A 21422-nucleotide genomic window follows, 5' to 3' on the forward strand; every position below is an offset into this window, starting at 1 on the left:
CAAATACCCAAAAAGGGAAACAATTCACATATAAATAGGCATTTATAACATTTCTACATTTCCCCTTCTAAAAACTCTTTTCTTTCCCATCCCACCCCAACCCTTCCCAGCCCTCCTCCCCCCTCCTCCCCCTCTGCAGACTCTAACCCATTCTAATCTCTCGAGGCTTATTAATTTTTAGCTAACATCCTAGTTCATAGTTTCCTATATTTCTCTTTCAATCCTGCTTTTTCCCACTTTTCCCATCTCATATAATAAACTCCCATGCTATCTTCCTGCATATGGTATGATCTTTCCATTCTACCTATCTGGTTCACTCTATTAATCCAGTCTTCCTCCTTCAGTACCTCAGTTTTCTGCCAAAACTTGGGTATCAACCCTTTCACCGCATTTAAGAAGTACCAGACGCCTGAGTTTTTGTATTTATTTACAGATGTCTCCACATTATGTAGGAGGCACGTCGTTAGGTCTAACCCTATGTCAATTTCAGTTATTTCTTCAATCAATTTGACTATTACCTTCCAAAAAAACCTGGATTTTCGGACATTTCCACCATATGTGAAACACCGTGCCTATCTCTCCACATCCTCTCCAACACATTTTTGAATTTTCCCCATTCATCTTGTGCTCAACACTCGGTGTAATGTGCCATCGTGTCACACACTTATAATTAATCTCAACCTCTCTCATACTAACATTCTCGTGTATCAATCTAAACATCTTTCTCTGTTTGTCCTCGTCAAACCCAACTTCCATGTCCCTTTCCCATTTTGTTATAAAACTTAACTTTGTGTTTGTGTCTAATTCTGTGAGTATTCTATAGGTTTTTGAAATATACTGTGCTTCCCATCCCTTCGTGTTTCTAACAACCTTTCAAACATATTCCACTCCTGTTTTAATCTCAGGGGTTTCGGGAGGTTTCCAATAAAACATTTCAATTGATGATATTTCCACTCATCTATTCTAATAAAGATATCTCCCTTCTTCTCTATTAATTCTTTAAGTGATCTCAATTCCCCCTCCACCAGAACATGTCTCAGTTGGGTATCCTCCTTTCTAAACCATCTCCCTGATATCTTATCCTTTCCCGGGGGAAAGTACTCAGTGTTTGTGAGAGGCATTAGTGTAGAATTAAATTCCCATTTCATGTTTTTGTGTAAATTGTCCCATACCCTTAAAACGTTTAAAGTGTAAATACTTGTGCTTTCTTTAATTCCTCTAAACTGTGTTGGAACCCATATCATCTGACTCAATCTAATTCCACTAAGATCATTTTCAATTGTTACCCAACTTTTCCCCTTATGGTTAAATGTCCAGTCATATATTCTTGCTAAAACCACTGCTTTATAGTATCTCTTGACATCTGGTAGACCCAATCCCCCTTTCTCTTTAGTCCTACTCAATGTTTCATATGCTATTCTAGGTTTTTTATTCTTCCATATGTATCTTGTTAACATTTTTTTTATTATCTTAAAAAAGGCCTCTGGAATTTTAATTGGTACCATTTGAAATCTATACAATATTTTAGGCATAATTACCATTTTGACTAGGTTTATACATCCTATCCAGGATGGGTTTCCTCCTTCTAGTCTTTTTAAGTCTTCCCTGATCTTTTTATCAAAGAAATATAGTTTAATCTATACAAATGCTTAGATGAGGCAGTGAGTTTTATTCCTAGGTATTTTATCTCTTTTTCTCTCCATATAAAGGGGAATTCTTTTTGTAGTTTTTCTTTTTCATTCTTTGATATATTAATATTCAGGATCTCTGTTTTCGTTGGATTAATTTTTAAATTTGATAGTTCACCGTACTCTTTCAGAATCTTCATTATATTTGGGAGAGTTATTCGGGGATTCCCCACATAGAACAATAAGTCGTCCGCAAAGGCCGCTACTTTATGTTCTATAGTTTCTATCTGAATTCCCTTTACCGATCCACTATTTCTTATTATTGACAACAGAGGTTCGAGTGACAATACATATAGCAGAGGGGACAGAGGACAGCCCTGTCTTGTACCATTAGACATTCCAATGGGTTCTGATCTCTCCCCATTTACCGTGATGATTGCAGTAGGCTCCCTATATAATTTACTTATCCACTCTCGCATTCTATCACCTATCCCCAGCACTTTTAAGTTGTCCATCATAAAGCCCCAGTCCACTCTATCAAATGCCTTCTCCGCATCAATTGACAAGAGCACCACCGGGGCTTTCCCTCTTCTACTTTTCTGAATAAGCATCAGGGTTCTCAAGCCGTTATCTCTACCTTCTCTCCCCGGTACAAAGCCCACCTGGTCTCCATGGATCCATTCAGGCATCAGATCTCTCAACCTGTTTGCTAACACCTTTGCATACAGTTTAGTGTCTGTGTTCAATAATGAGATAGGTCTATAGCTGGAGCATTGAGATGGATCTTTTCCCTCCTTGTGAATAAGTACTACATGTGCCTGTAGGGATTCTCTCCTCACTTCCATCCCACCTCCCAGAGCATTCATATATTTCTCCAGCTTGGGTAACAGTACTTCACTAAATTTCTTATAGTACTTAACTGTATAGCCATCCGGACCTGGACTTTTTCCCCCTCCTGTGCTTCTTAATGCTATTTTAATTTCTTCCTGGGAAATTTCTACGTCTAGGGGTTCAACTGTGCTTCACTTAGTTTTGGTAATCCCGCATTTTTTAAGTATGTCATCTTTTTTTCGTTAATTCCCTCTTGGGCTTCTTTTAGAGGGCCTTGGGGGCTAATATTATATAACTTTTTGTAATACTCCGTAAACACTTTAATAATCTCTTTATTTGAGTGGACCAACTCCCCCTTTGAACTTTTTATCTTTTCGATATAATTCTTATTTTTCTTTTTATTCAAAGCTCTCATTAGATATCTTCCTGGTCTGTCTCCCCATCTATATCTCTCGTTCAAAACCCTGTTGTATACTCTTCTCTTCTCCTCATCCATCAACCTCTCTAGCTCATCTTTTTTATCCATTAACTTCTGTCTCGTATCTTTTGTTATTTTCTTCTTATGGATCTGCTCCAAGTCCAATATTTCTTTTAAGAGCCCACTGACCCTCTCTCTTCTTTCCTTTTTCTTCCTTGCTCGTGCCGCAATCAAGATTCCTCTTATGAATACCTTGTGACTTTCCCAGACTGTAGCTATTGATACTTCCTCTGTTTCGTTCTCCTTAAAGTATACCTTAATCTCTTTCTCGATTTTCTGAACTACATCCTCATCTAGAAGAAGAACCTCATTTAACCTCCACCCTAATCCTCCAGTCCACTTTCTTCCCCATCCCAACTTCATCATGACCGGAGCATGATCCGAGAACGTCCTTGTCTCTATGTCAATTTTTACCAGATGATCTATAAGTTGATGGTCTATTAAGATGTAATCTAATCTCGAGTATATCTCATGTGCATTAGAGAAGAAGGTATAGTCTCTGTCTTTCATATGCGTTATTCTCCAGGTATCCACTAGTTGGTATTCATGCATCACTTTTTTCAGAGCCCTCAGAGACCTACTCCCCTCTCTTTGCACGGAAGAGGTATTATCCTTTTGTGGGTCCATACAAAAGTTTAGGTCTCCAGCTACTATCAAGCGCCCTTTTTTAAATTCCATTAATATTTTCAACAGACCCTTCATATACTTCTCCGAGTTTTTATTGGGGCAGTATATATTGGCTAAAGTACACTCAATCCCCTGAAGTCTACCTTTTAAGAATAAAAACCTCCCCTCCGGGTCTGTTGTTCTATCCTCCAGCTCAAATCTCATATTCTATGCCAAACCTATTGCAACCCCTTTTGCTCTTTTAATTGGAGAATCTGCATAGTACCATGTTGGATAGTATTTGGATTTCAATTTCACGTTTGCCTCTATCTCAAAATGCGTCTCCTGTAAAAATACCACTGACGTAGCCCTATGATGTAACTCATTAAACAACCTAAATCTCTTCCCTGGACAACTCAGCCCGTTCACATTATAGGTTATAAACTGTATTTCTTCCATCATTCCCAATTAACTCCATCTCTCTTCCAGATTGCCTCTTCCTCTTTATCCCTTCTGTCATGCAGAGTATTGACCCAATACCTCCTCCCCTCCCTTCCTCCCACCCAACTCTCGTCCCCTGCCCCCTCCCTCCCTCCCCCCCCCCCCCCCCCCACCACCCTTCTCACCCTCTCTTCTTTTTCCCCTACCCGTTTTTAGGCCTATAAACTGCCTACAAATCATTTGTGGATCTATTTCCACCATTGATTTAAAATTTGGGGCGTCAGCTCCGCCTATGTACGGCTCACCTCTCCTCCAACCCCCCCGATTCCCTCTCTCTATCGTCTAGACTCAGCAAGAGTCTGTACTCTTTACCTCCCTCCCTTAACCGGAGCCTCCAAGCGGGTCTCAACATCCGGAGGGGGAAGACCAGGGGCGAGAGGGGGAAGTAAGAGAGAGAAAAAAAAAAAAAAAAAGTAATTTTCTACTTAATTCTCCCTCTCCTCCCTCCCCAACCCCGAGGCCTCCCTCACCCCGACCTGTTGCCAGTCCTCTTTTCTTATAACATTTGTGTTTCCTTTATCTTCTTTTTCTTCTTCCCACCCAGCTATCTCCATTCTTTGCAAGTCCAGTCTATCACAGAAATCTCTTAATTCATCCGGAAATCTCAGATACGCTGTGACCCCATTTTTCCAGCCAATTAGAAATGCTGAGGTACCCCATCTATACTGCACATTCTGTTTTCTCATTTGCTCCAACAGGGGTTTCAGGGATCTCCTTCTTCTTAGGGTCTCTACTGTTAAGTCCGCATAGATTTGGATAGTCAAGTCTCCAAACTTAATTAATGATCTTCCCTTGATCTTCTTCCAGATCTCGTCTTTGACCCCAAAATTTTGGAACTGGGCAATTATGTCCCTCGGTCTTTCCTTCTCAGTAGCCCGTTTGAGCTTTCCTACCCTAAACACTCCGTCCAAACCGATCCCGTCAGATTCCGGTTTATCTCTTATGGAGTTTAGGATTTTTTTAACTAGTTCATATAGTATTTCCCCTTTAGCAGTCTCTGGGATTCCTCGTATTCTAAGATTACACCTTCTTTCTTTATTTTCTTGAACTTCCATCCTAAAGATCATTTTTTTCTGGTTATTTTCTAATTGGCTTATTTTTTCCATTAAATTATCTATATTCTGGGCCTGGATTTTAACTTTCTCCTCCGTTTCTTCCATTCTTGATAGAAGGTGTCCTAAATCATTTCGAATAGCTGTCATTTCATGTTTTATCGTTTTTTCCAGATTTTGAAACATTTCTGCCATCTCCTTCTTATTTGGTATTTGTAGTTCACCTTCAGATTCTTTTTTTCCCAAGCCCTCCACTATTTGTTGGCTACCGCTGCTATTCATGCCCCATAATAATCTAGGGCTATTTCCTGAACTAATGTCCATTTCCCCCTTTGCACCTTGGGCCCTTTCTGGCGTAGTATTTCCATATGATGTAAATTTCTTTATTCCTGTTTGGGCCCCTTTGGGCCCTGCTCCCTTGGGTCCTTTGTTCTTCATATCCTCTATATGTCTTGATAGCCTTGCAATTTTTCCTATATCCTTTACTCTCCTAGGACACCTGGGCCTCCTTTCTTCTTCTCTTCTAACCCCTGGGAATCCTCCCCTCTTTCACCCCTTGGTCGCCTATGTCACTCAGGGGATCACCACGCAATAAGCCCCCAACAGTTTTCACTCACCCTTCCCTTCTTAGGATGGTGATTCCAGGCTTGTGTGGAGGGCCTTCACTGCTGCTCAGTCCTGGGGGGGGATTCCTCGGGGTATCCGATACTTTATTTCTTTCTTTCCACCTCCTTTCTCTCTCCTTGGGGATCGTCTTGGGGAAGAAGAATAGATCTCCTGATATTTATGGGTCTCCCTGACCCAGGATCAAACAGCCGGCCAGGGGGTACAGGCAACTATAAGCCGGCAGCACCTTATCTGATCAGAGCGCCAACCAGCCTCCTCTTTCCCTCCAAGGTCCTCCTCAGCTGGGCCCTTTCTCCTACCAGCTTCACTCCTCCACTGGCCGCACGGATTTCCAGTCCTGAAGCGCAGGGGGAGCCAACATGTCACTGCCGCTCTGACACTCTGACAGGGAGTCGGCCGGCGTCTCTGCCTCCCAGTGATGCCTTGCGGCGAGCAGCGTGCTCACACCGCCCTGCTTCGTCTCCCCGGTAACCCGACCGCTGCACTGGAGTCTCCGCAGCGAGATCACCTTCTGGAGGTCCGTGCCCGCTCTCCTCTCCCTTCCACGCGCCAGTCTCTCCCCGCTTGGAGCCCTCCTCATGCAGGTAGGGCTTCACTTCATGAGGGTCTCGGGAGGGTCAGTTTTGGAGGTTATCGGAGAGCACTCACATCGTGCTCTCCGTCGCCGCCATGTTTAGGCTCCACCCCTCGCCAAGCTGCCACAATTGTCCCGATAACTTCTGTCTTGTATCTTTTGTCATTTTCTTCTTGTGGATCTGCTCCAAGTCCAGTATTTCTTTTAGAAGCCCACTGACCCTCTCTCTTCTTTCCTTTTTCTTCCTTGCTCCTGCCGCGATCAAGATTCCTCTTATAAATACCTTATGACTTTCCCAAACTGTAGCTATCGACACCTCCTCTGTTTCGTTCTCCTGAAAATACACCCTAATCTCTTTCTCTATTTTCTGAACTAAATCCTCGTCCAGAAGAAGAGCCTCATTTAACCTCCACCCTAATCCTCCAGTCCACCTTCTTCCCCATCCAATTTTCATTATGACCGGGGCATGATCCGTGAACGTTCTTGTCTCTATGTCAATTTTAACCAGATGATCTATAAATTGATGGTCTATTAAGATGTAATCTAATCTCGAGTATATCTCATGTGCATTAGAGAAGAAGGTATAGTCTCTGTCTTTCATATGCATTATTCTCCAGATGTCCACTAGTTGATATTCATGCATCACTTTCTTCAAAGCTCTCAGAGACCTACTCCCCTCTCTTTGCACAGAAGAGGTGTTATCCTTTTGTGGGTCCATACAGAAATTTAGGTCTCCTGCAACTATCAAACGCCCTTTTTTAAATTCCATCAATTTTTTCATCAGACCCCTCATATACATCTCCGGGTTTTTATTAGGGCAGTATATATTGGCTAAAGTACACTCAATCCCCTGAAGCCTACCTTTTAAGAATAAAAACCTCCGCTCCGGATCGGTTCTTCTATCCTCCAGCTCAAATCTCATATTATTTGCCAAACCTATTGCCACCCCTTTTGCTCTTTTAATTGGAGAGTCTGCGTAATACCATATTGGATAGTGTTTGGATTTCAATTTCACATTTGCCTCTATCTCAAAGTGCGTCTCCTGTAAAAATACCACTGACGTTGCCCTATGATGCAACTCCTTAAACAACCTAAATCTCTTCCCTGGACAACTCAACCCGTTCACATTATAGGTTATAAACTGTATTTCTTCCATCCTTCCCAATTCGCTCCATCTCTCTTCCAATTTACCTCTTCCTCTTTATCCCTACTGTCATGCAGAGTATTAACCCAGTACCTCCTCCCCTCCCTCCCTCCAACCCAACTCCCATCCCCCCCTCCCCCATCCCTCATTCTTTTTTTCCTCCCTACCCATTTTTAGGCTTAAATACTGCCTATAAATCATTTGTGGATCTATTTCCACCACTGATTAAATGCTTTGGGATTAAGCTCCACCCATGGCCGGCTATCCTCTCCTTCGACCTCCCCAGATCCCCTCTCTCTATCCACAGGAGAAATACAAAAATCTTTACTTTCCCCCTCAACCGAAGCTCCCGAGGGATTACCATTTCAACATGTGGGGCCCAGGGGGTCAAGAGAGATAGGAGAAAAAAAAAAAGAAAATCTTCTCAATTTTCCCTCCCCTCTCTCCCCACCCCCAGGCCTCCCCTCCCTCCCCACCCCCAGGCCTCCCCTCCCCCCGACCCGCTGCCAGTCCTCTTTTCTTGTATCTTCTGTTTCCCTTCTTTTTCTTTTTCTTCCCACCCCACTATCACCATTCTTTGCAGTTTCAGTCTGTCACAGAAATCCCTCAGTTCCTCCGGGTATCTCAAATATGCTGTTACGCCATTTTTCCAGCCAATTAAACAAGCTGGGGTACCCCATCTATACTGGACGTTCTGTTTTCTCATTTGTTCCAACAAGGGTCTCAGGGATCTCTTCTCCATAGGGTCTCTGGTGTTAGGTCCGCATAAATTTGGATTTTTAAGTCTCCATACTTAATTAATGATCTTCCTTTAATCTTCCTCCATATCTCCTCTTTAACCCCAAATTTTTGGAACTGGACCACTGTATCTCTTGATCTTTCCTTCTCCACAGCTTGATTAAACTTTCCTATTCTAATCACTCTGTCCAGTTTAATCCCGTCTGTTTCAGGTCTGTCTCTTATGGAGTTTAGAATTTTTACGACAAGATCATATAGTGATTCCCCTTTTACTTGCTCTGGAATTCCTCGAACTCTAAGGTTACATCTTCTTTCTTTATTTTCTTGAACTTCCATCCTATAGAGCAATTTTTTCTGGGTATTCTCCAAGTAAGTTATTTTTTTTCTCTAGATTATCTATGGTTTGGGCCTGCTTTTTAACTTTTTCCTCTGTTTCTTCCACTCTCAATAGCAGGTGTCTTAGATCATTGCGCACAATTGTCATTTCTTGTTTTATCATTTTTTCCAAACTTTGAAACATTTCTGTCATCTCCTTTTTATTTGGCGCTTGTAGTTCACAGTCTACTTCTTTTTTTTCCAAGCCCTCTGTTGTTAGGTGGCTACCGCTACTATTCATACCCATTGATAATCTAGGACTATTTCCCAGAGACATGTCCATATCCCCTTTTGCATTTGCACCTTGGGCCCTTTCTGGCATATTATTTCTTTGCGATGTAAATTTCTTTATCGTATCTATTTGAGACCCTTTGGGCCCTGTTCCCTTAGGAACTTTGTTCTTCATTTCCTCTAAAACTCTGATTTCTTCTCTTATTCTCTATATGAAATTGTATCAGTCCTTTAATTTGTACACCAGACAGAACCTGCTGATATCCCATGTATTTTTACTCTCCTGGGACACCTGGAGCTCTTCTCATCTTCTCTTTCTTAACCCAGGGAATCCTCCCCTCCTCTCCTTCACCCCTAGATTTCCCATATCACTCGGGGTTCCCCCACACGATAAGCCCCCAATAGCTCTCACTCACCCTTCTTCTTCTCCCAGCAGTGACTTCCGAGCTTGAGGTGTGGGGCCTTCACAGCAATTCAGTCCAAGGGGGGATTCCTCTGGGTTTCACTCCTCTCCTCGTGCCCTTCATCCAGACTTTTCACCAGATAGCAGGGTGAATCCCTTCACTCTATTGGGTCACTCAGACCCAGAATCGATCAGCTGGCCGGGGGGATTAAACACATGAGAGCCGGTGGCTCCCTCTTGCATTGGGAAGCTGTCCGGTTTCTTCCTCTCCCAGAGAGCCTCCGGGGCTGGTCACGTGCTCCCACCAGGCTTTCTCTCTTCTCCTGTACCGATCGACAGACTCCGGTGAGTCAATTCCCCATATCCTACTCCAGGTGGTCACTGGGGAGGTCGAATAGCGGCGCTTAGCAGGGAGCTTATTGCCACACGCTCCCCACAGCCGCCATGTTCAGGCTGCTCCCCCCTCCCAAAAAGAACTGGTCTTGGCACCAGTTTTCGTTTGCTGCAATAGTATTGGAGAAGATAACATTGATAACTCTTCTACGTACCCCCCCCCCTTTTTGTGTTTGTTTCCTCTCCACGTGTGGTCTTGTAGGTATCTTGGTGCTTGCCTGTCCACCTCCCCAAATAATTATTTCTCAGCGTTGAGGGCACCATTGATCGTGACCAAATCTCCAACATTTGCAAAAATGCAGACCCACCATGCCTCACTGTTGCCTGCAAATTCTCAACAGTCTAGAGTATCTGCTGCCATTTTTTCTGCACCCCACTTTCTATGATTTCATGCTTGATTCATTTAGCCTTGTTTCCACACTTGAGGTATTTTTTTTTTTGGCACAATTCTTCCATAAAGACTGCTTCTGGCCAGACTTCTCTGGACAGTAGATGGGTATACCTGGGTCCCACTGGTCTCTGCCAGTTCTGAGTTGTTGGCACTGCTGGACATCTTCAATTTTGAAGGGAAGTAAGCATGATGTGTCTTTAATCTGCTGCATTGAGTTTCCATGGCCGACCACTGTGTGTATGGTCCTCAACATTGCCTGTTTCTTTGTGCTTCTTCAAAGGAGCTTGAACAGCACATCTTAAACCCCAGTCTGCTTTAAAATCTTTGTCTGGGAGAGACATTGCTGATGCAGTAAAACTACCTTGTGTCTTGTTGCTGTGCTCAGTCTTGCAATGGTGTATGACTTGTGATAGGAAACTGTTCCTCACCCAGATTTAAGCCTTCTACACAGCTGTTTCTGTTAATGACTGTGTTTCAACCTACATATGGAATAGATGATCATTTGTGCCTATAGTATATTTGGTGAATCATACACCTGACTCTAATCCTACAAAATGCCTGACTTTGTGCAAGTGTAAGAATTGATCCTGGTTTGAAGATAAAGGGTAGTCGCACCAAATATTGATTTAGATTTTGCTCATTTTGTAAATTGATAGAAATAAACAATTAGGATATGTATTTTTAAAAGCATTCTTACAGCATTTCTTCACATCTGCCTAAAACTTTTGCATAGTACTGTGTGTGTATGTATGTATATAATATATTATATTTCTATTAGATTAGTATTTTTAGTGTAGTGGTATTTTTAAGTACCGGTATGTTTGCAATGAGTTTGGCTGTTTTACATTATTGGGTAATTTTGGGTGTTTTAGTTGATTGCATGTATCTCTGTGTGCAGTGGAAAATATTTGAATGGATTTTCAACAGAACTGGTGGTCTGTGAATACTAAATATGATTGATTGTAGTGCTTCATGTTGTTCTACTAACATGTTATGACTATTGTGAAGCTATTGGTTGCCTTACTGTTTAACTGAAATTGATCCTAAAATTGTTTTGTTTAGATGCTCTCATTTATACATGTGCTTCAAAATGACAACTAGTTTTATTTACAATTTGTAGGAGGAAATGGATGTGAGGCTTTCAATACAGGAGGCCCTATCTATGATGGTTGGATCTTATACAAACTTGGAAGGTGCTCAGCTAACTCTAATGGAAGCACTGGTTGGATCATATTTGGTGAAGGTAAGGGCTAATCGTCAAGCCTTCTACAACAGTTTGTGTTGCATGGTTCTCTTCGGTCAAGCTCTGGCACTAATTCTGAGGATAAAAAAATGCAGACAGTCAATGTTGAAAATGTAAATCCTATAACCACTGGATGCTTGGTCATAGTAGATTTACTAGAGTGGCATCTGCAGGCTCAGCATTGTAAATAAACATTGCAAGCTTTCTTCTGGGTGTGGGGTGCGCATGCAAACACCCACTGCCGACCCACGCTGTGGTTGGACACAGTGCAATTTTGTCAGTAGGTCCTGGCCAATGATTTATAGTTGAGACCTGCTGATCGGTTGTGTCCAATCACAACACATAGTCCTGTGTTTACAAACAACATAGGGTTCTGTACACAAGGCAGTGATCTGGCTTTTTCTTAACCACTTGGCCTACGGAAGATTTACCCCCCTTCATGACCAGGCCATGTTTTGTGATACGGCACTGATTTACTTTAACTGACAATTGCGCGATCATGCAACGCTGAAACTAAATTTGTCCTATGTTTTTCCCCACAAACAGGGCTTTCTTTTGGTGGTATTTGATCACCTCTGGGTTTTTTTTTGTGCTATATAAATGAAAAAACACCTATATTTAAAAAACAATATATTTACTTTCGACTATAAAACGTCTCCAATAAATACATTTCTAAAAATCAAATTTCTTAATAAATTTAGGTCAAAATGTATTCTGCTACATATTTTTGGAAAAAGAAAAAAATCCCAAAAAGCGTATATTGATTTGCGCAAAAGTTATAGCGTCTACAAATGGCGGTGTATATATACTGGAATTTTATTTTATTTTTTAATACTAGTAATGGCGGCATCAGCGAATTATAGCTGGACAGCAATATTGCAGCAAACCGTCTGACACAAACATTGTGGGAACCAGTGACACTAATACAGTGGTCAGTGCTGTCACTGTATTAATGACACTCGCTGGGAAGGGGTTACACATCTAGGGCAATCAAAGGGTAAATTGTGTGCCTAGCCAGTGTTTTTGTGTGCTGTATGTGTTGTTTTTACTAGGCAATATGCTAGATTTTATTCCCTGAATAAAATCTAGCAGATCGCCGTTGACATTGTTTACACTGGCAGAGCTCTGTTTGTCATCTCCTTGGCGATCAACAGGTGCCGGCGCTCAACCATGGACCGGCACCTGTTGATCAGCTTCTCCTGTGTCCAATCAGCAGAGGTGGTGCTCTGGCAGCAGGCGCGCGCCCTCCAGTGGCGAAAGTGCAAAATTATGTTTATATTTGTGATTTTGCACAGTAAATCTGCTATAGGGCGGATGGCAAGTGGTTAAACAGCCATATCGATTAGTTAGAAGCAGCACATATTACACACACTACACATTGTAAGGCACACAGCTAACCCTTTGCCCATAGATGTTAACTTTTTCCTAGACAGGGTCAGTGTACAGTATTAGCACTGATCAGTGTATATATTTTTTTGATGCAAGAATGTAGTTAAAAATGAAAATTGCCACAGCATTTACCCAGTATAACACAAAATTGACAGCATACAGTTTGTCAAACTACTATATTGGTGTCACTATTGATGTCAGTTTCAGTTAGTGTACTTCCAGACAGCATCAGTGCCAGATTGCCTGTCACATGATCACACTGTAAGTTGCTGTTCACCGCTATTACCACTATAGTGTCATAGCTGTGTAGATGCCAGTGTATATATACACCTTAGTTTGTTGATGCTACAGCTTTCACACAAACCAATTAATATACACCTCTTGGGATTTTTTTTTCCAAAGACATGTAGCAACATACATTTTGGCCTAAATTTGTGAAGAAATTTTATTTTTTATTTATTTTATTGGATATGCGTTATAACAGGAAGTAGAAAGTATTGTTTTTTTTGTTTTTGTTTTTTTTTTTTAATAACTTTTGGTCTTTTTTGTCATTTATGTAATAAAAATAAAAAAACAGTGGAGATCAAGTACCACCAAAAGAAAGCTCTATTTGAATAAAAAAATTATATAACTTTCTTTTGGGTACAGTGTTGCATGACTGCGTAATTACCAGTTGAAGTGGTGCAGTGCTGAATAGCAAACAGTTTCCTGGTAATGAAGGGGATAAAACCTTTCGGAGGTTAAGTGGTTAAAAAAAAAACCTGTAGTGAGAGAACTATGTGGTATTCACTATCCTTGTGAAAGTGCTAGTTGTCTGTCTCTCATGATACTTCTGAGGCAGTGGCTTGGAACAAGTATGCAGATCAGGAGTTCTTATTTTGCTTTGACTTTCTAATCCACATGCTTGTTAGGGGTTGGTGACTAGCAAAAGCTTTGAAGCCACATGCAACACAGCAAACACAGCGGCAGATCCTGTACACGTCTCTTAGTACAAGTTTCTTTTATAAAGTTTTAAAAATGATTTATCCCTGAATCTCTTAATACAGTCCATCTTATGTCTCATTGTTAACTCATAGCAGACCTTGAAATGCATTTAAAAAAAATAATTTTATTCTCCATTTTGTATTTTTTTTTTTTCTGTAGCCGGAAGTTCAGGTTCGACAAGTAGCCGTGAAATTTGCAAGCAGTGTTTTTGCCCCTGATCACATACCTTCCAGATACTTGCTTTTGCTATCGGCAGGAGACCCGTAAGATTTATTCACTATTTATCATAGATTTGTTTTTTGAAATCTGTCTGAGCAGGTTTGTGTGTGTATATATGTGTGTGTGTATATATATATATATATATATATATATATATATGTGTGTATATATATATATATATATATATATATCTCCAATTCTGCTGGCTGAATTTTCTGAATTACCCATGCTTTTTTTTTTCTCCGGGTGGGAGGGAGGTACAGGGGTCATATGGGCACTTCTATAAAGAAGTTTTCAGACTGGCTCTAGCGCCCCCCCCCCTTTTTTTTTTTTTTTTTTTTAATCTCAACAATCTCCTACTCCTTTATAAACAGGTCACCAGAGCCCAAAATAGGTTTTCCATTGCATGCTGCATTTGTTTTCTACATTTACCACTTTCATTTGTCATTGTTGTGAAATTAAAACATCATTATGTAACTTTTAGGAAATAAATTCTGGTATAAAAGTGAGCATATTTAGTATGCCTATACAAGTGAATTAGCAATTTGTCATTCTTGAAAAATGCCATAAGGAATGGCCATGAACAGTACCAGAAAAGGGTCAAATGCCAGGCACCCCCAACATCACATAAAGAGTGTGATAATGTTTAGACTTGTAGTACAGACTTCTATGTTTAGCTTCTGGTGCTTATTAAAAATAAAATTAAAACATTATATATACAAACTTATACATACACATAAACACACATAATCTTTCACTCACCAAACCATAACTCTACCAAGCATATCCTCCTTCTATCCAACCCAGCAGTACCTCAAATGCCCCATACTCTACCACCCATAATAGCCACATCATTCTGAACCTGACCAAACCACCCATTCATGTATGTTTATACACAGATGCGCCTGTGTACGCGCAGACACACCCGCATGTACATGCATAAACAGACGCATATACACAGCCCTATAAAAAGTTGCAGTACTTCGTTACCTTCACTCACAGAGCCAGGTACTGCACTCTAGAGGGAGGCAGAGTGCACAGCATGCACTCCCCCTTCTTTTGCTTTCACTTTGCTCAACTATTGAGCTTTCTGATGGCTCACAGTGCGAGTGACAGAGCTGTCTCTGGGGGACACTCACCCCCACCCTATTTCCACTCGCAATGCGAGCAGGCAAGTGGATATTTCAAGGTGCATATATATATCTATATAAAGTCTAAACCTTTTTATCTTAAAGCAGAGTTCCACTCACCGTGTCAAAAAAATAAAAGTCAGCAGCTACAAAAACTGTAGCTGCTGACTTTTTTAAAAAAACAGCCACTTACCTGTCCCTCGGTCCCGCAGTGTGTCCCCCGCAGTCTGTTTGACCGGCCGTCCTGTATTCCAGGAGGCCGGCATCTTCAGTGTGGGCACCGGGATGCGACTGCTTGTGGGTTCACACCGGGGTACCCACTGCGCATGCGGGAGTAGCGCTGCGCTTCATGAATGGTCCTGTAGTCTTCTGGGACCTGTCTCGTGTCCCAAAAGACTACAGAGAGGGCACCTTCTGATCGCTTACGCAATCAGACTGGAAGTGGGAGCGGGTACCTGTCAAATTCGGGTACCTGCTCCCCCTTGCCCCCCAAAGGTGCCAATCCTTAATGGGGAGCAGTCCTTAAAGCGGAACGTCCCCTTTTGGGTGGCAAACCGCTTTACGTTTTGCTGCCTTTTATGACAGTTCCAGAAAAGAACCAATACTTGGCCATTGAACAGAAGCTTCTGTTTGTGAGTACTGAATGGTTCTGTTGATGTGCTGGTGACATTTCCTCACTACCTCTGTAGTAGGTCTGACTGGATATAATGACATTAATCCTCTTTTCCTGATTTGTTGGCAATTTTTTGCTGACAGTTCATTGTCTTAGCGTCACACTGTGGATTGTCAGCCAATAGGAAAAAAGATTAATACCAGCCAATTGGGAAAAGAGGGATTGTTATTGTATCGAGCAGACTTCTGAAGGTGAAGTGAATTTTTATGCAGTTTTAAAGCTCTTCTGAGGGTTGCTTAAGACTTATGGCATGAAAGAGGGCTACATGATGCACTATACAAAGGTTCTTTGAGATGGAATAGTAAAAGAAGTAGTATGGCACCCTTTAAAAAATCTGTTTAAAAACATTTAATACAAATCTATCAAACCCTTTAACAGTTTTACTTTTATGGGGTCGTTCACCTGAGCTGCATTGGGGCTACCCTCGGAGGTATTTCCAGCACAGCCCAAACACAGACCAGGCAACATGACTTGTTTCCTATACTGTTAGTTCACACCACAGTGTAGCTGTGGCATGAACTGAAGTAAAGTACAACATAGTCATTTTTTCAGCGCAGTGGGTTGTGATGTGGACCTCCACATCTCACAGCCACCACAGTGAATAGAACAGTATGCAAATGTCACTCATGTGCATGCTGCAATAGCAGTGTGTATTCACCTCTGCGCTTACACGACTTTGCTGTGATTTATGACAGTTTGATGACGTACTCTTTAGTAGATCTATTGATGCTTTTATGTGGTAACATCACTTTTCAGTCAGATTTTGCATTTGTGTTTTATACATAATGTCAATGCATCATGAATTGTTTGCAGTTCTTAAGGAAACATGGATTTTTAGAACTGTCATAACTTTGCCAGAACTACTATGATAAAATTGTGAAGTTTACTACTATTGCTACTTTTATTTCTATATACATATAGAAGAGAAGAGGTCTATGGAGAAGCACAGAGAGCACTCAGGTCATTTTCTGTTGTGGATAAAGATGTTTCTCCACCAAAACTTCCTCCTTTCCCAGTGATGGTCAGCCATATAGTTGAAAAGGTAACTCTACTGATCTGCATTGGTGGTACATGGACTAGAATTTGTACTGCTATGTATGCAGCGGCTGGAATGGTAAACTAGAAAATAATTTTGACTAATTACTGCACTCCACGTTTTCTTCTGCATAACCTGGTGATTTAACTTGACCATCACATTTGTTTTCAGGCAGGATATTTCATATTTATATTGAAATACTCGTGGTTTGAAAAAAAAAAAAAACCCTCCTAAAGCTGTTAGACAAAATTGCCCAGGATGACCTTGTGTCCATGTAATGATCTTTATTGCATAATTTCATTGGTCCAGCTTAGACCAATGTAACTATATGCATAGCTCATACTCGAGGAACTGCTGTGGAAGGCGACAGTCACTGTGGTAGTTCTGCTATCAAAGTGATCACCACAATCTTCCAGGTCCTGTGCTGGCAGCAACTTGTGTTTTTTAACTAGTTGCCGACCGCAGATAGCCGAATGACGGCTGCACTGCGGCCAGCCAGTTCTGGGTGGACGTCATATGACGTCCTCCCAGAACGCGCTCTCTTGGCGCGCACCTGGTGATCTTCGTGATCGATGTGTCCTACGGACACAGCTGATCACGTGATGTGGTAAAAGGCCAATCACAGCGGCCTTTTACCACGTGATCAGCGGTGTCCAATGACACGCTGATCACAGGGAAATGCAAGTGCTGGTTCTCGGCTGCACTTTCCTCACACTGTCAGATCGTGAGGAAAGTACTGCCGAGAACCGGCAGTTGTCAGAGCGAGGATCGGCACCGATCATCAGTGCCCTGATGATTGGTGCCCAGCAGTGCCACCCGCAAGTTCCGCCCACCTGTGCCCAGCAGTGCACCCACTAGCTCCGCCCACCCGTGCCCAGCAGATCACCCACCTGTGCCCAGCAGTGCACCCACCTGTGCCACTCTGCAGTGTCACTCACACACCTGTGCCCAGAAGTGCCACCTACGTGTGCCCAGCAGTGCCACCCACCAGTGCAGCCCAGCAGTGCTGCCAGTCAGTGCCACCAGTCAGTGCCCAGCGGTTGTGCCAGTCAGTGCCGCCAGTCAGTGCCGTCTATCAGTACCCATCATCAGTGTCACCTATCAGTGCTGCATATTAGTGCCGCCTATCCGTGCCACCTCATTAGTACTGCCTATCAGTGCCCTTTAGTGCTGCCTATCAGTGCCGCCTATCAGTGCCGCCTATCCGTGCCACCTCATTAGTACTGCCTATCAGTGCCCTTTAGTGCTGCCTATCAGTGCTGCCTCATCAACGCACATCAGTGAAGGAGAAAAATTACCTGTTTGAAAAACTTTATAATAGAAACAAAGAAACTTTTTTTTTTTTTTTCAAATTTTTTTGCACTTTTTTTATTTATAGCGCAAAAAGTAAAGTGCCCAGTGGCGATCAAATACCACCAAAAGAAAGCTCCATTTGTGAGAAAAAAATGATCAAAATTTCATATGGGTACAATGTTGCATGACCGCGCGATTGTCAATCAAAGTGCGGCAGCGCTGAAAGCTGAATATTGGCCTGGTAAATAAGGGGGTATAAGTGCCTGGTAGGCAAGTGGTTAATTTTAAGGTGTTCTTTGATTGGATGAGGTAGGGCAGTGACTTTACAACTCTCCAATTAGAGAACACCTTGTATTCATTAAAAATGAAAGCGTTTTCTGACTGGCAGTGAAGGTAAGTGAGTGACCCTGTGGAGAAGTTTAAGCAGCTTGGCACAAAACCCAGAAGGTCCCAACAATCACTGTGTTAGCGGCAGCGATTCCCTTAGACAGTGATAGTTAAATTAGAGCCAGCACACCAATGCTATTTTAATATTGCAGTATATTATAAGCAAGGCTTAAAATTTCGCGTCCAGACCTACTAGCCGGTCACAAAACTTACTCTCCACCAGTTGCCCCACCCAACTGAGTAATGTATATCCCAGCTCCCCTGTACTCCATTATAGTGATAGGACATGTATACAGTACTTACTGTCCCCTCGAGTCCCCCGTGGCGGTGGAGAGGGTGTCTCCTCTCAGCGGAGGAGAGTAGACCTCTACTGCGCCTATCCCCTCAGCGGCGGTGCCGCGGAAACCGGAAGTTGTAAACCGGAATTCGGCTTCACAATGAGGCTTGGAGCGCAGGTGCAGTCGCTCCATGCTTCATCTGTGCTCACCGCTCGCCACAGAGGAATTTCTCCTCCCATTTGGCGAGCGGCCCTGATTATAAGAATAAAGGCAAAATAGGATACTATAGTCACATATACAAATTTATGTACAGAGGATCTCCATTCCAACTGTTCTAAACAAAACACTGATGCGAATCATACGCTACATTTTCTATGACAAAGTAGATGGGGAAACAAGATCATAAATACAAATGCATCTCAATAAATTAGAATATCATCAAAAAGTTTTTCAGTAATTCAAAAAGTGAAACTCCTATATTATATAGATTCATTACACACAGAGTGATATATTTCAAACATTTTTTTTCTTTTAATTTTGATGATTATGGCTACAGCTAGTGAAAACCCAAAATTCAGTATCTCAGAAAATTAGAATATTTCCTAAGACCAATAAAAAAGAGGAAATTGAATACAGAAATGTTGGCTTACTGAAAAATAGGTCCATGTATAGTATAGTATGCACTCAATACCTGGTCGGGGCTCCTTTTGCATGAATTACTGCATCAATGCGGCATGGCATGGATGCAATCAGCCTTTGGCACTGTTGTGGTGTTATGGAAACACAGGTTGCTTTGATAGCAGCCTTCAGCTAGTCTGCATTGTTGGGTTGGGTGTCTCTCATCTTCCAATTGACAATACCCCACAGAATCTTTATGGGGTTTAGGTCAGGCGAGTTTGCTGGCCAATCAGGCACAGCGATACCATGATCATTAAACCAGGTATTGGTACTTTTGGCAGTGTGGGCAGGTGCCAAGTCCTGCTGGAAAATGAAATCAGCATCTCTATAAAGCTGGTCCGCAGAGGGAATCATGAAGTGCTCTAGAATCTCCTGGTAGAGGGCTGCGCTGACTTTGGACTTGATAAAACACAGTGGACCAACACCAGCAGATGGCATGGCTCCTCAAATCATCACGGACTGTGGAAACTTCACATTGGAGTTCATGCAACTTGGATTCTGTGCCTCTCCAATCTTACTCCAGACTCCTGGGACCTTGATTTCCAAATGAAATGCAAAATTTACTTTCATCTGAAAAAAGGACTTTGGACCGCTGAGCAACAGTCCAGTTCGTTTTCTCCTTAGCCCAAGTAAGACACTTCTGACGTTGTCTCTGGTTCAGGAGTGACTTGACACAAGGAATGCGACACTTGTAGACCTTGCCCTGGATACATCTGTGTGTGGTGGCTCCTGTAGCACTGACACCAGCCGTAGACCACTCCTTTATGACTCTCCCCCAAATTCTTGAATGTCCTTTGCTTCACAATCCTCTCAATGCTGCGGTTATCCCTGTTGCTTGTGCACCTTTTCTACCACACTTTTTCCTTCCACTGAACTTCCCATTAATATGCTTGGATACAGCACTCTGTGAACAGCCAGCTTCTTTAGCAGTGACATTTTGTGACTTACCCGCATTGTGGAGGATGTCAGTGACTGTCTTCTGGACAACTGTCAAGTCAGCAGTCTTCCCCATGATTGTGTAACCTACTGAACCAGACTGAGAGACCATTTAAAGGCTTAGGAAACCTTTACAGGTGTTTTGAGTTAATTAGCTGATTAGTGTCTGACACCACGAGTCTACAATATTGAACTTTTTCTTAGTATTCTAATTTTCTGAGATACTGAATCTTAGGTTTTCATTAGCTGTAAGCCATAATCATCAAAATTTATTGAAAGAAATGCTTGATATATATTACTCTGTTTGTAATGAATTTAATGAGTTTCACTTTTTGAATTGAATCACTGAAATTTAACTTTTTGATATTCTAATTTATTGGGATGCACCTGTATATACAGTACATGTAATGAAAATGCAAAAAGCTGTGAGATGCTGTACAGTAATGTGGGCAACTGGAAGCCAGGTGGAAGTAGGTTCAAGAGGCACACTTCACCCACCAGATCGGACCTGTGTTACCCTAAAACATTGTCCCCTGTCCCCACCTTTATTTGCCTTCTGGATGCCCACATTGCTGTAGACAACTCAGTTTTTGTTGTATTTTCAATTCATGTATCCATTTATGATCTTTTTTTCCCATCTGCTTTGTTATGAAACATTGCTCTGATTTCATATGCTAGTTTTTTTTATATATATTTGCTTATATTTCTGCTATACTTATAATACAGTGCAACCGTTTGTCATTTGTACAGCATAAAGTTATTGTGCCGACTCTTATTCAATTACAATGTATTTGTATATTTGGCATTCATAAGGAAACCAGTCTAATATGTTACAGCACCCACAAACACTGTATTGTGTGCTTGCTACTTTCTAATTGTTCCTAGCTAGACCTGTGTAAATGTTCAACAGAAATCATACCTAAACTTCAGCTTTTTGATTTTGGCCAACAGGCAGGCTCTTTCTTGAAGTAGAGACATGCAATGTCACTTTTGGAATAAAATAAACTTACCTTTCTGTTCACAATCCTCTGCAGAAGTAGATGGAGCTGCACATGTGCAGCTCTATTTACGTTTCTGACACAATGCCAGTGTTGCCAGAATGAATGACTTGTGTGGGAATGGTGTCATCTCACAGCAGACAGCCGAAGATCAGCACCCAAATGAAGCTGGGTGGAAGATGCTGGTGCTGGCGAGGGTCCTAGAG

General features: G+C 42.0%; 1 protein-coding gene across 2 annotated transcripts in view; it reads left to right on the forward strand.

Annotated features, from left to right (window-relative positions):
• Positions 1-21422, forward strand: part of ECPAS (Ecm29 proteasome adaptor and scaffold) — a 171195-nt gene that overhangs the window by 59328 nt on the left and 90445 nt on the right. For both annotated transcript variants that reach the window (XM_089670950.1, XM_089670951.1), the window contains 3 exons: positions 11093-11215; positions 13748-13851; positions 16532-16652. In XM_089670950.1, the coding sequence (XP_089527076.1) occupies positions 11093-11215; positions 13748-13851; positions 16532-16652 (348 nt within the window). The remainder of the gene's footprint in view (positions 1-11092; positions 11216-13747; positions 13852-16531; positions 16653-21422) is intronic.

Source organism: Staurois parvus, unplaced genomic scaffold (assembly GCF_062004578.1).
Source record: "Staurois parvus isolate SC_StPar_1 unplaced genomic scaffold, SC_StPar_1.0 ptg000096l, whole genome shotgun sequence".
NCBI lineage: Eukaryota > Metazoa > Chordata > Amphibia > Anura > Ranidae > Staurois > Staurois parvus.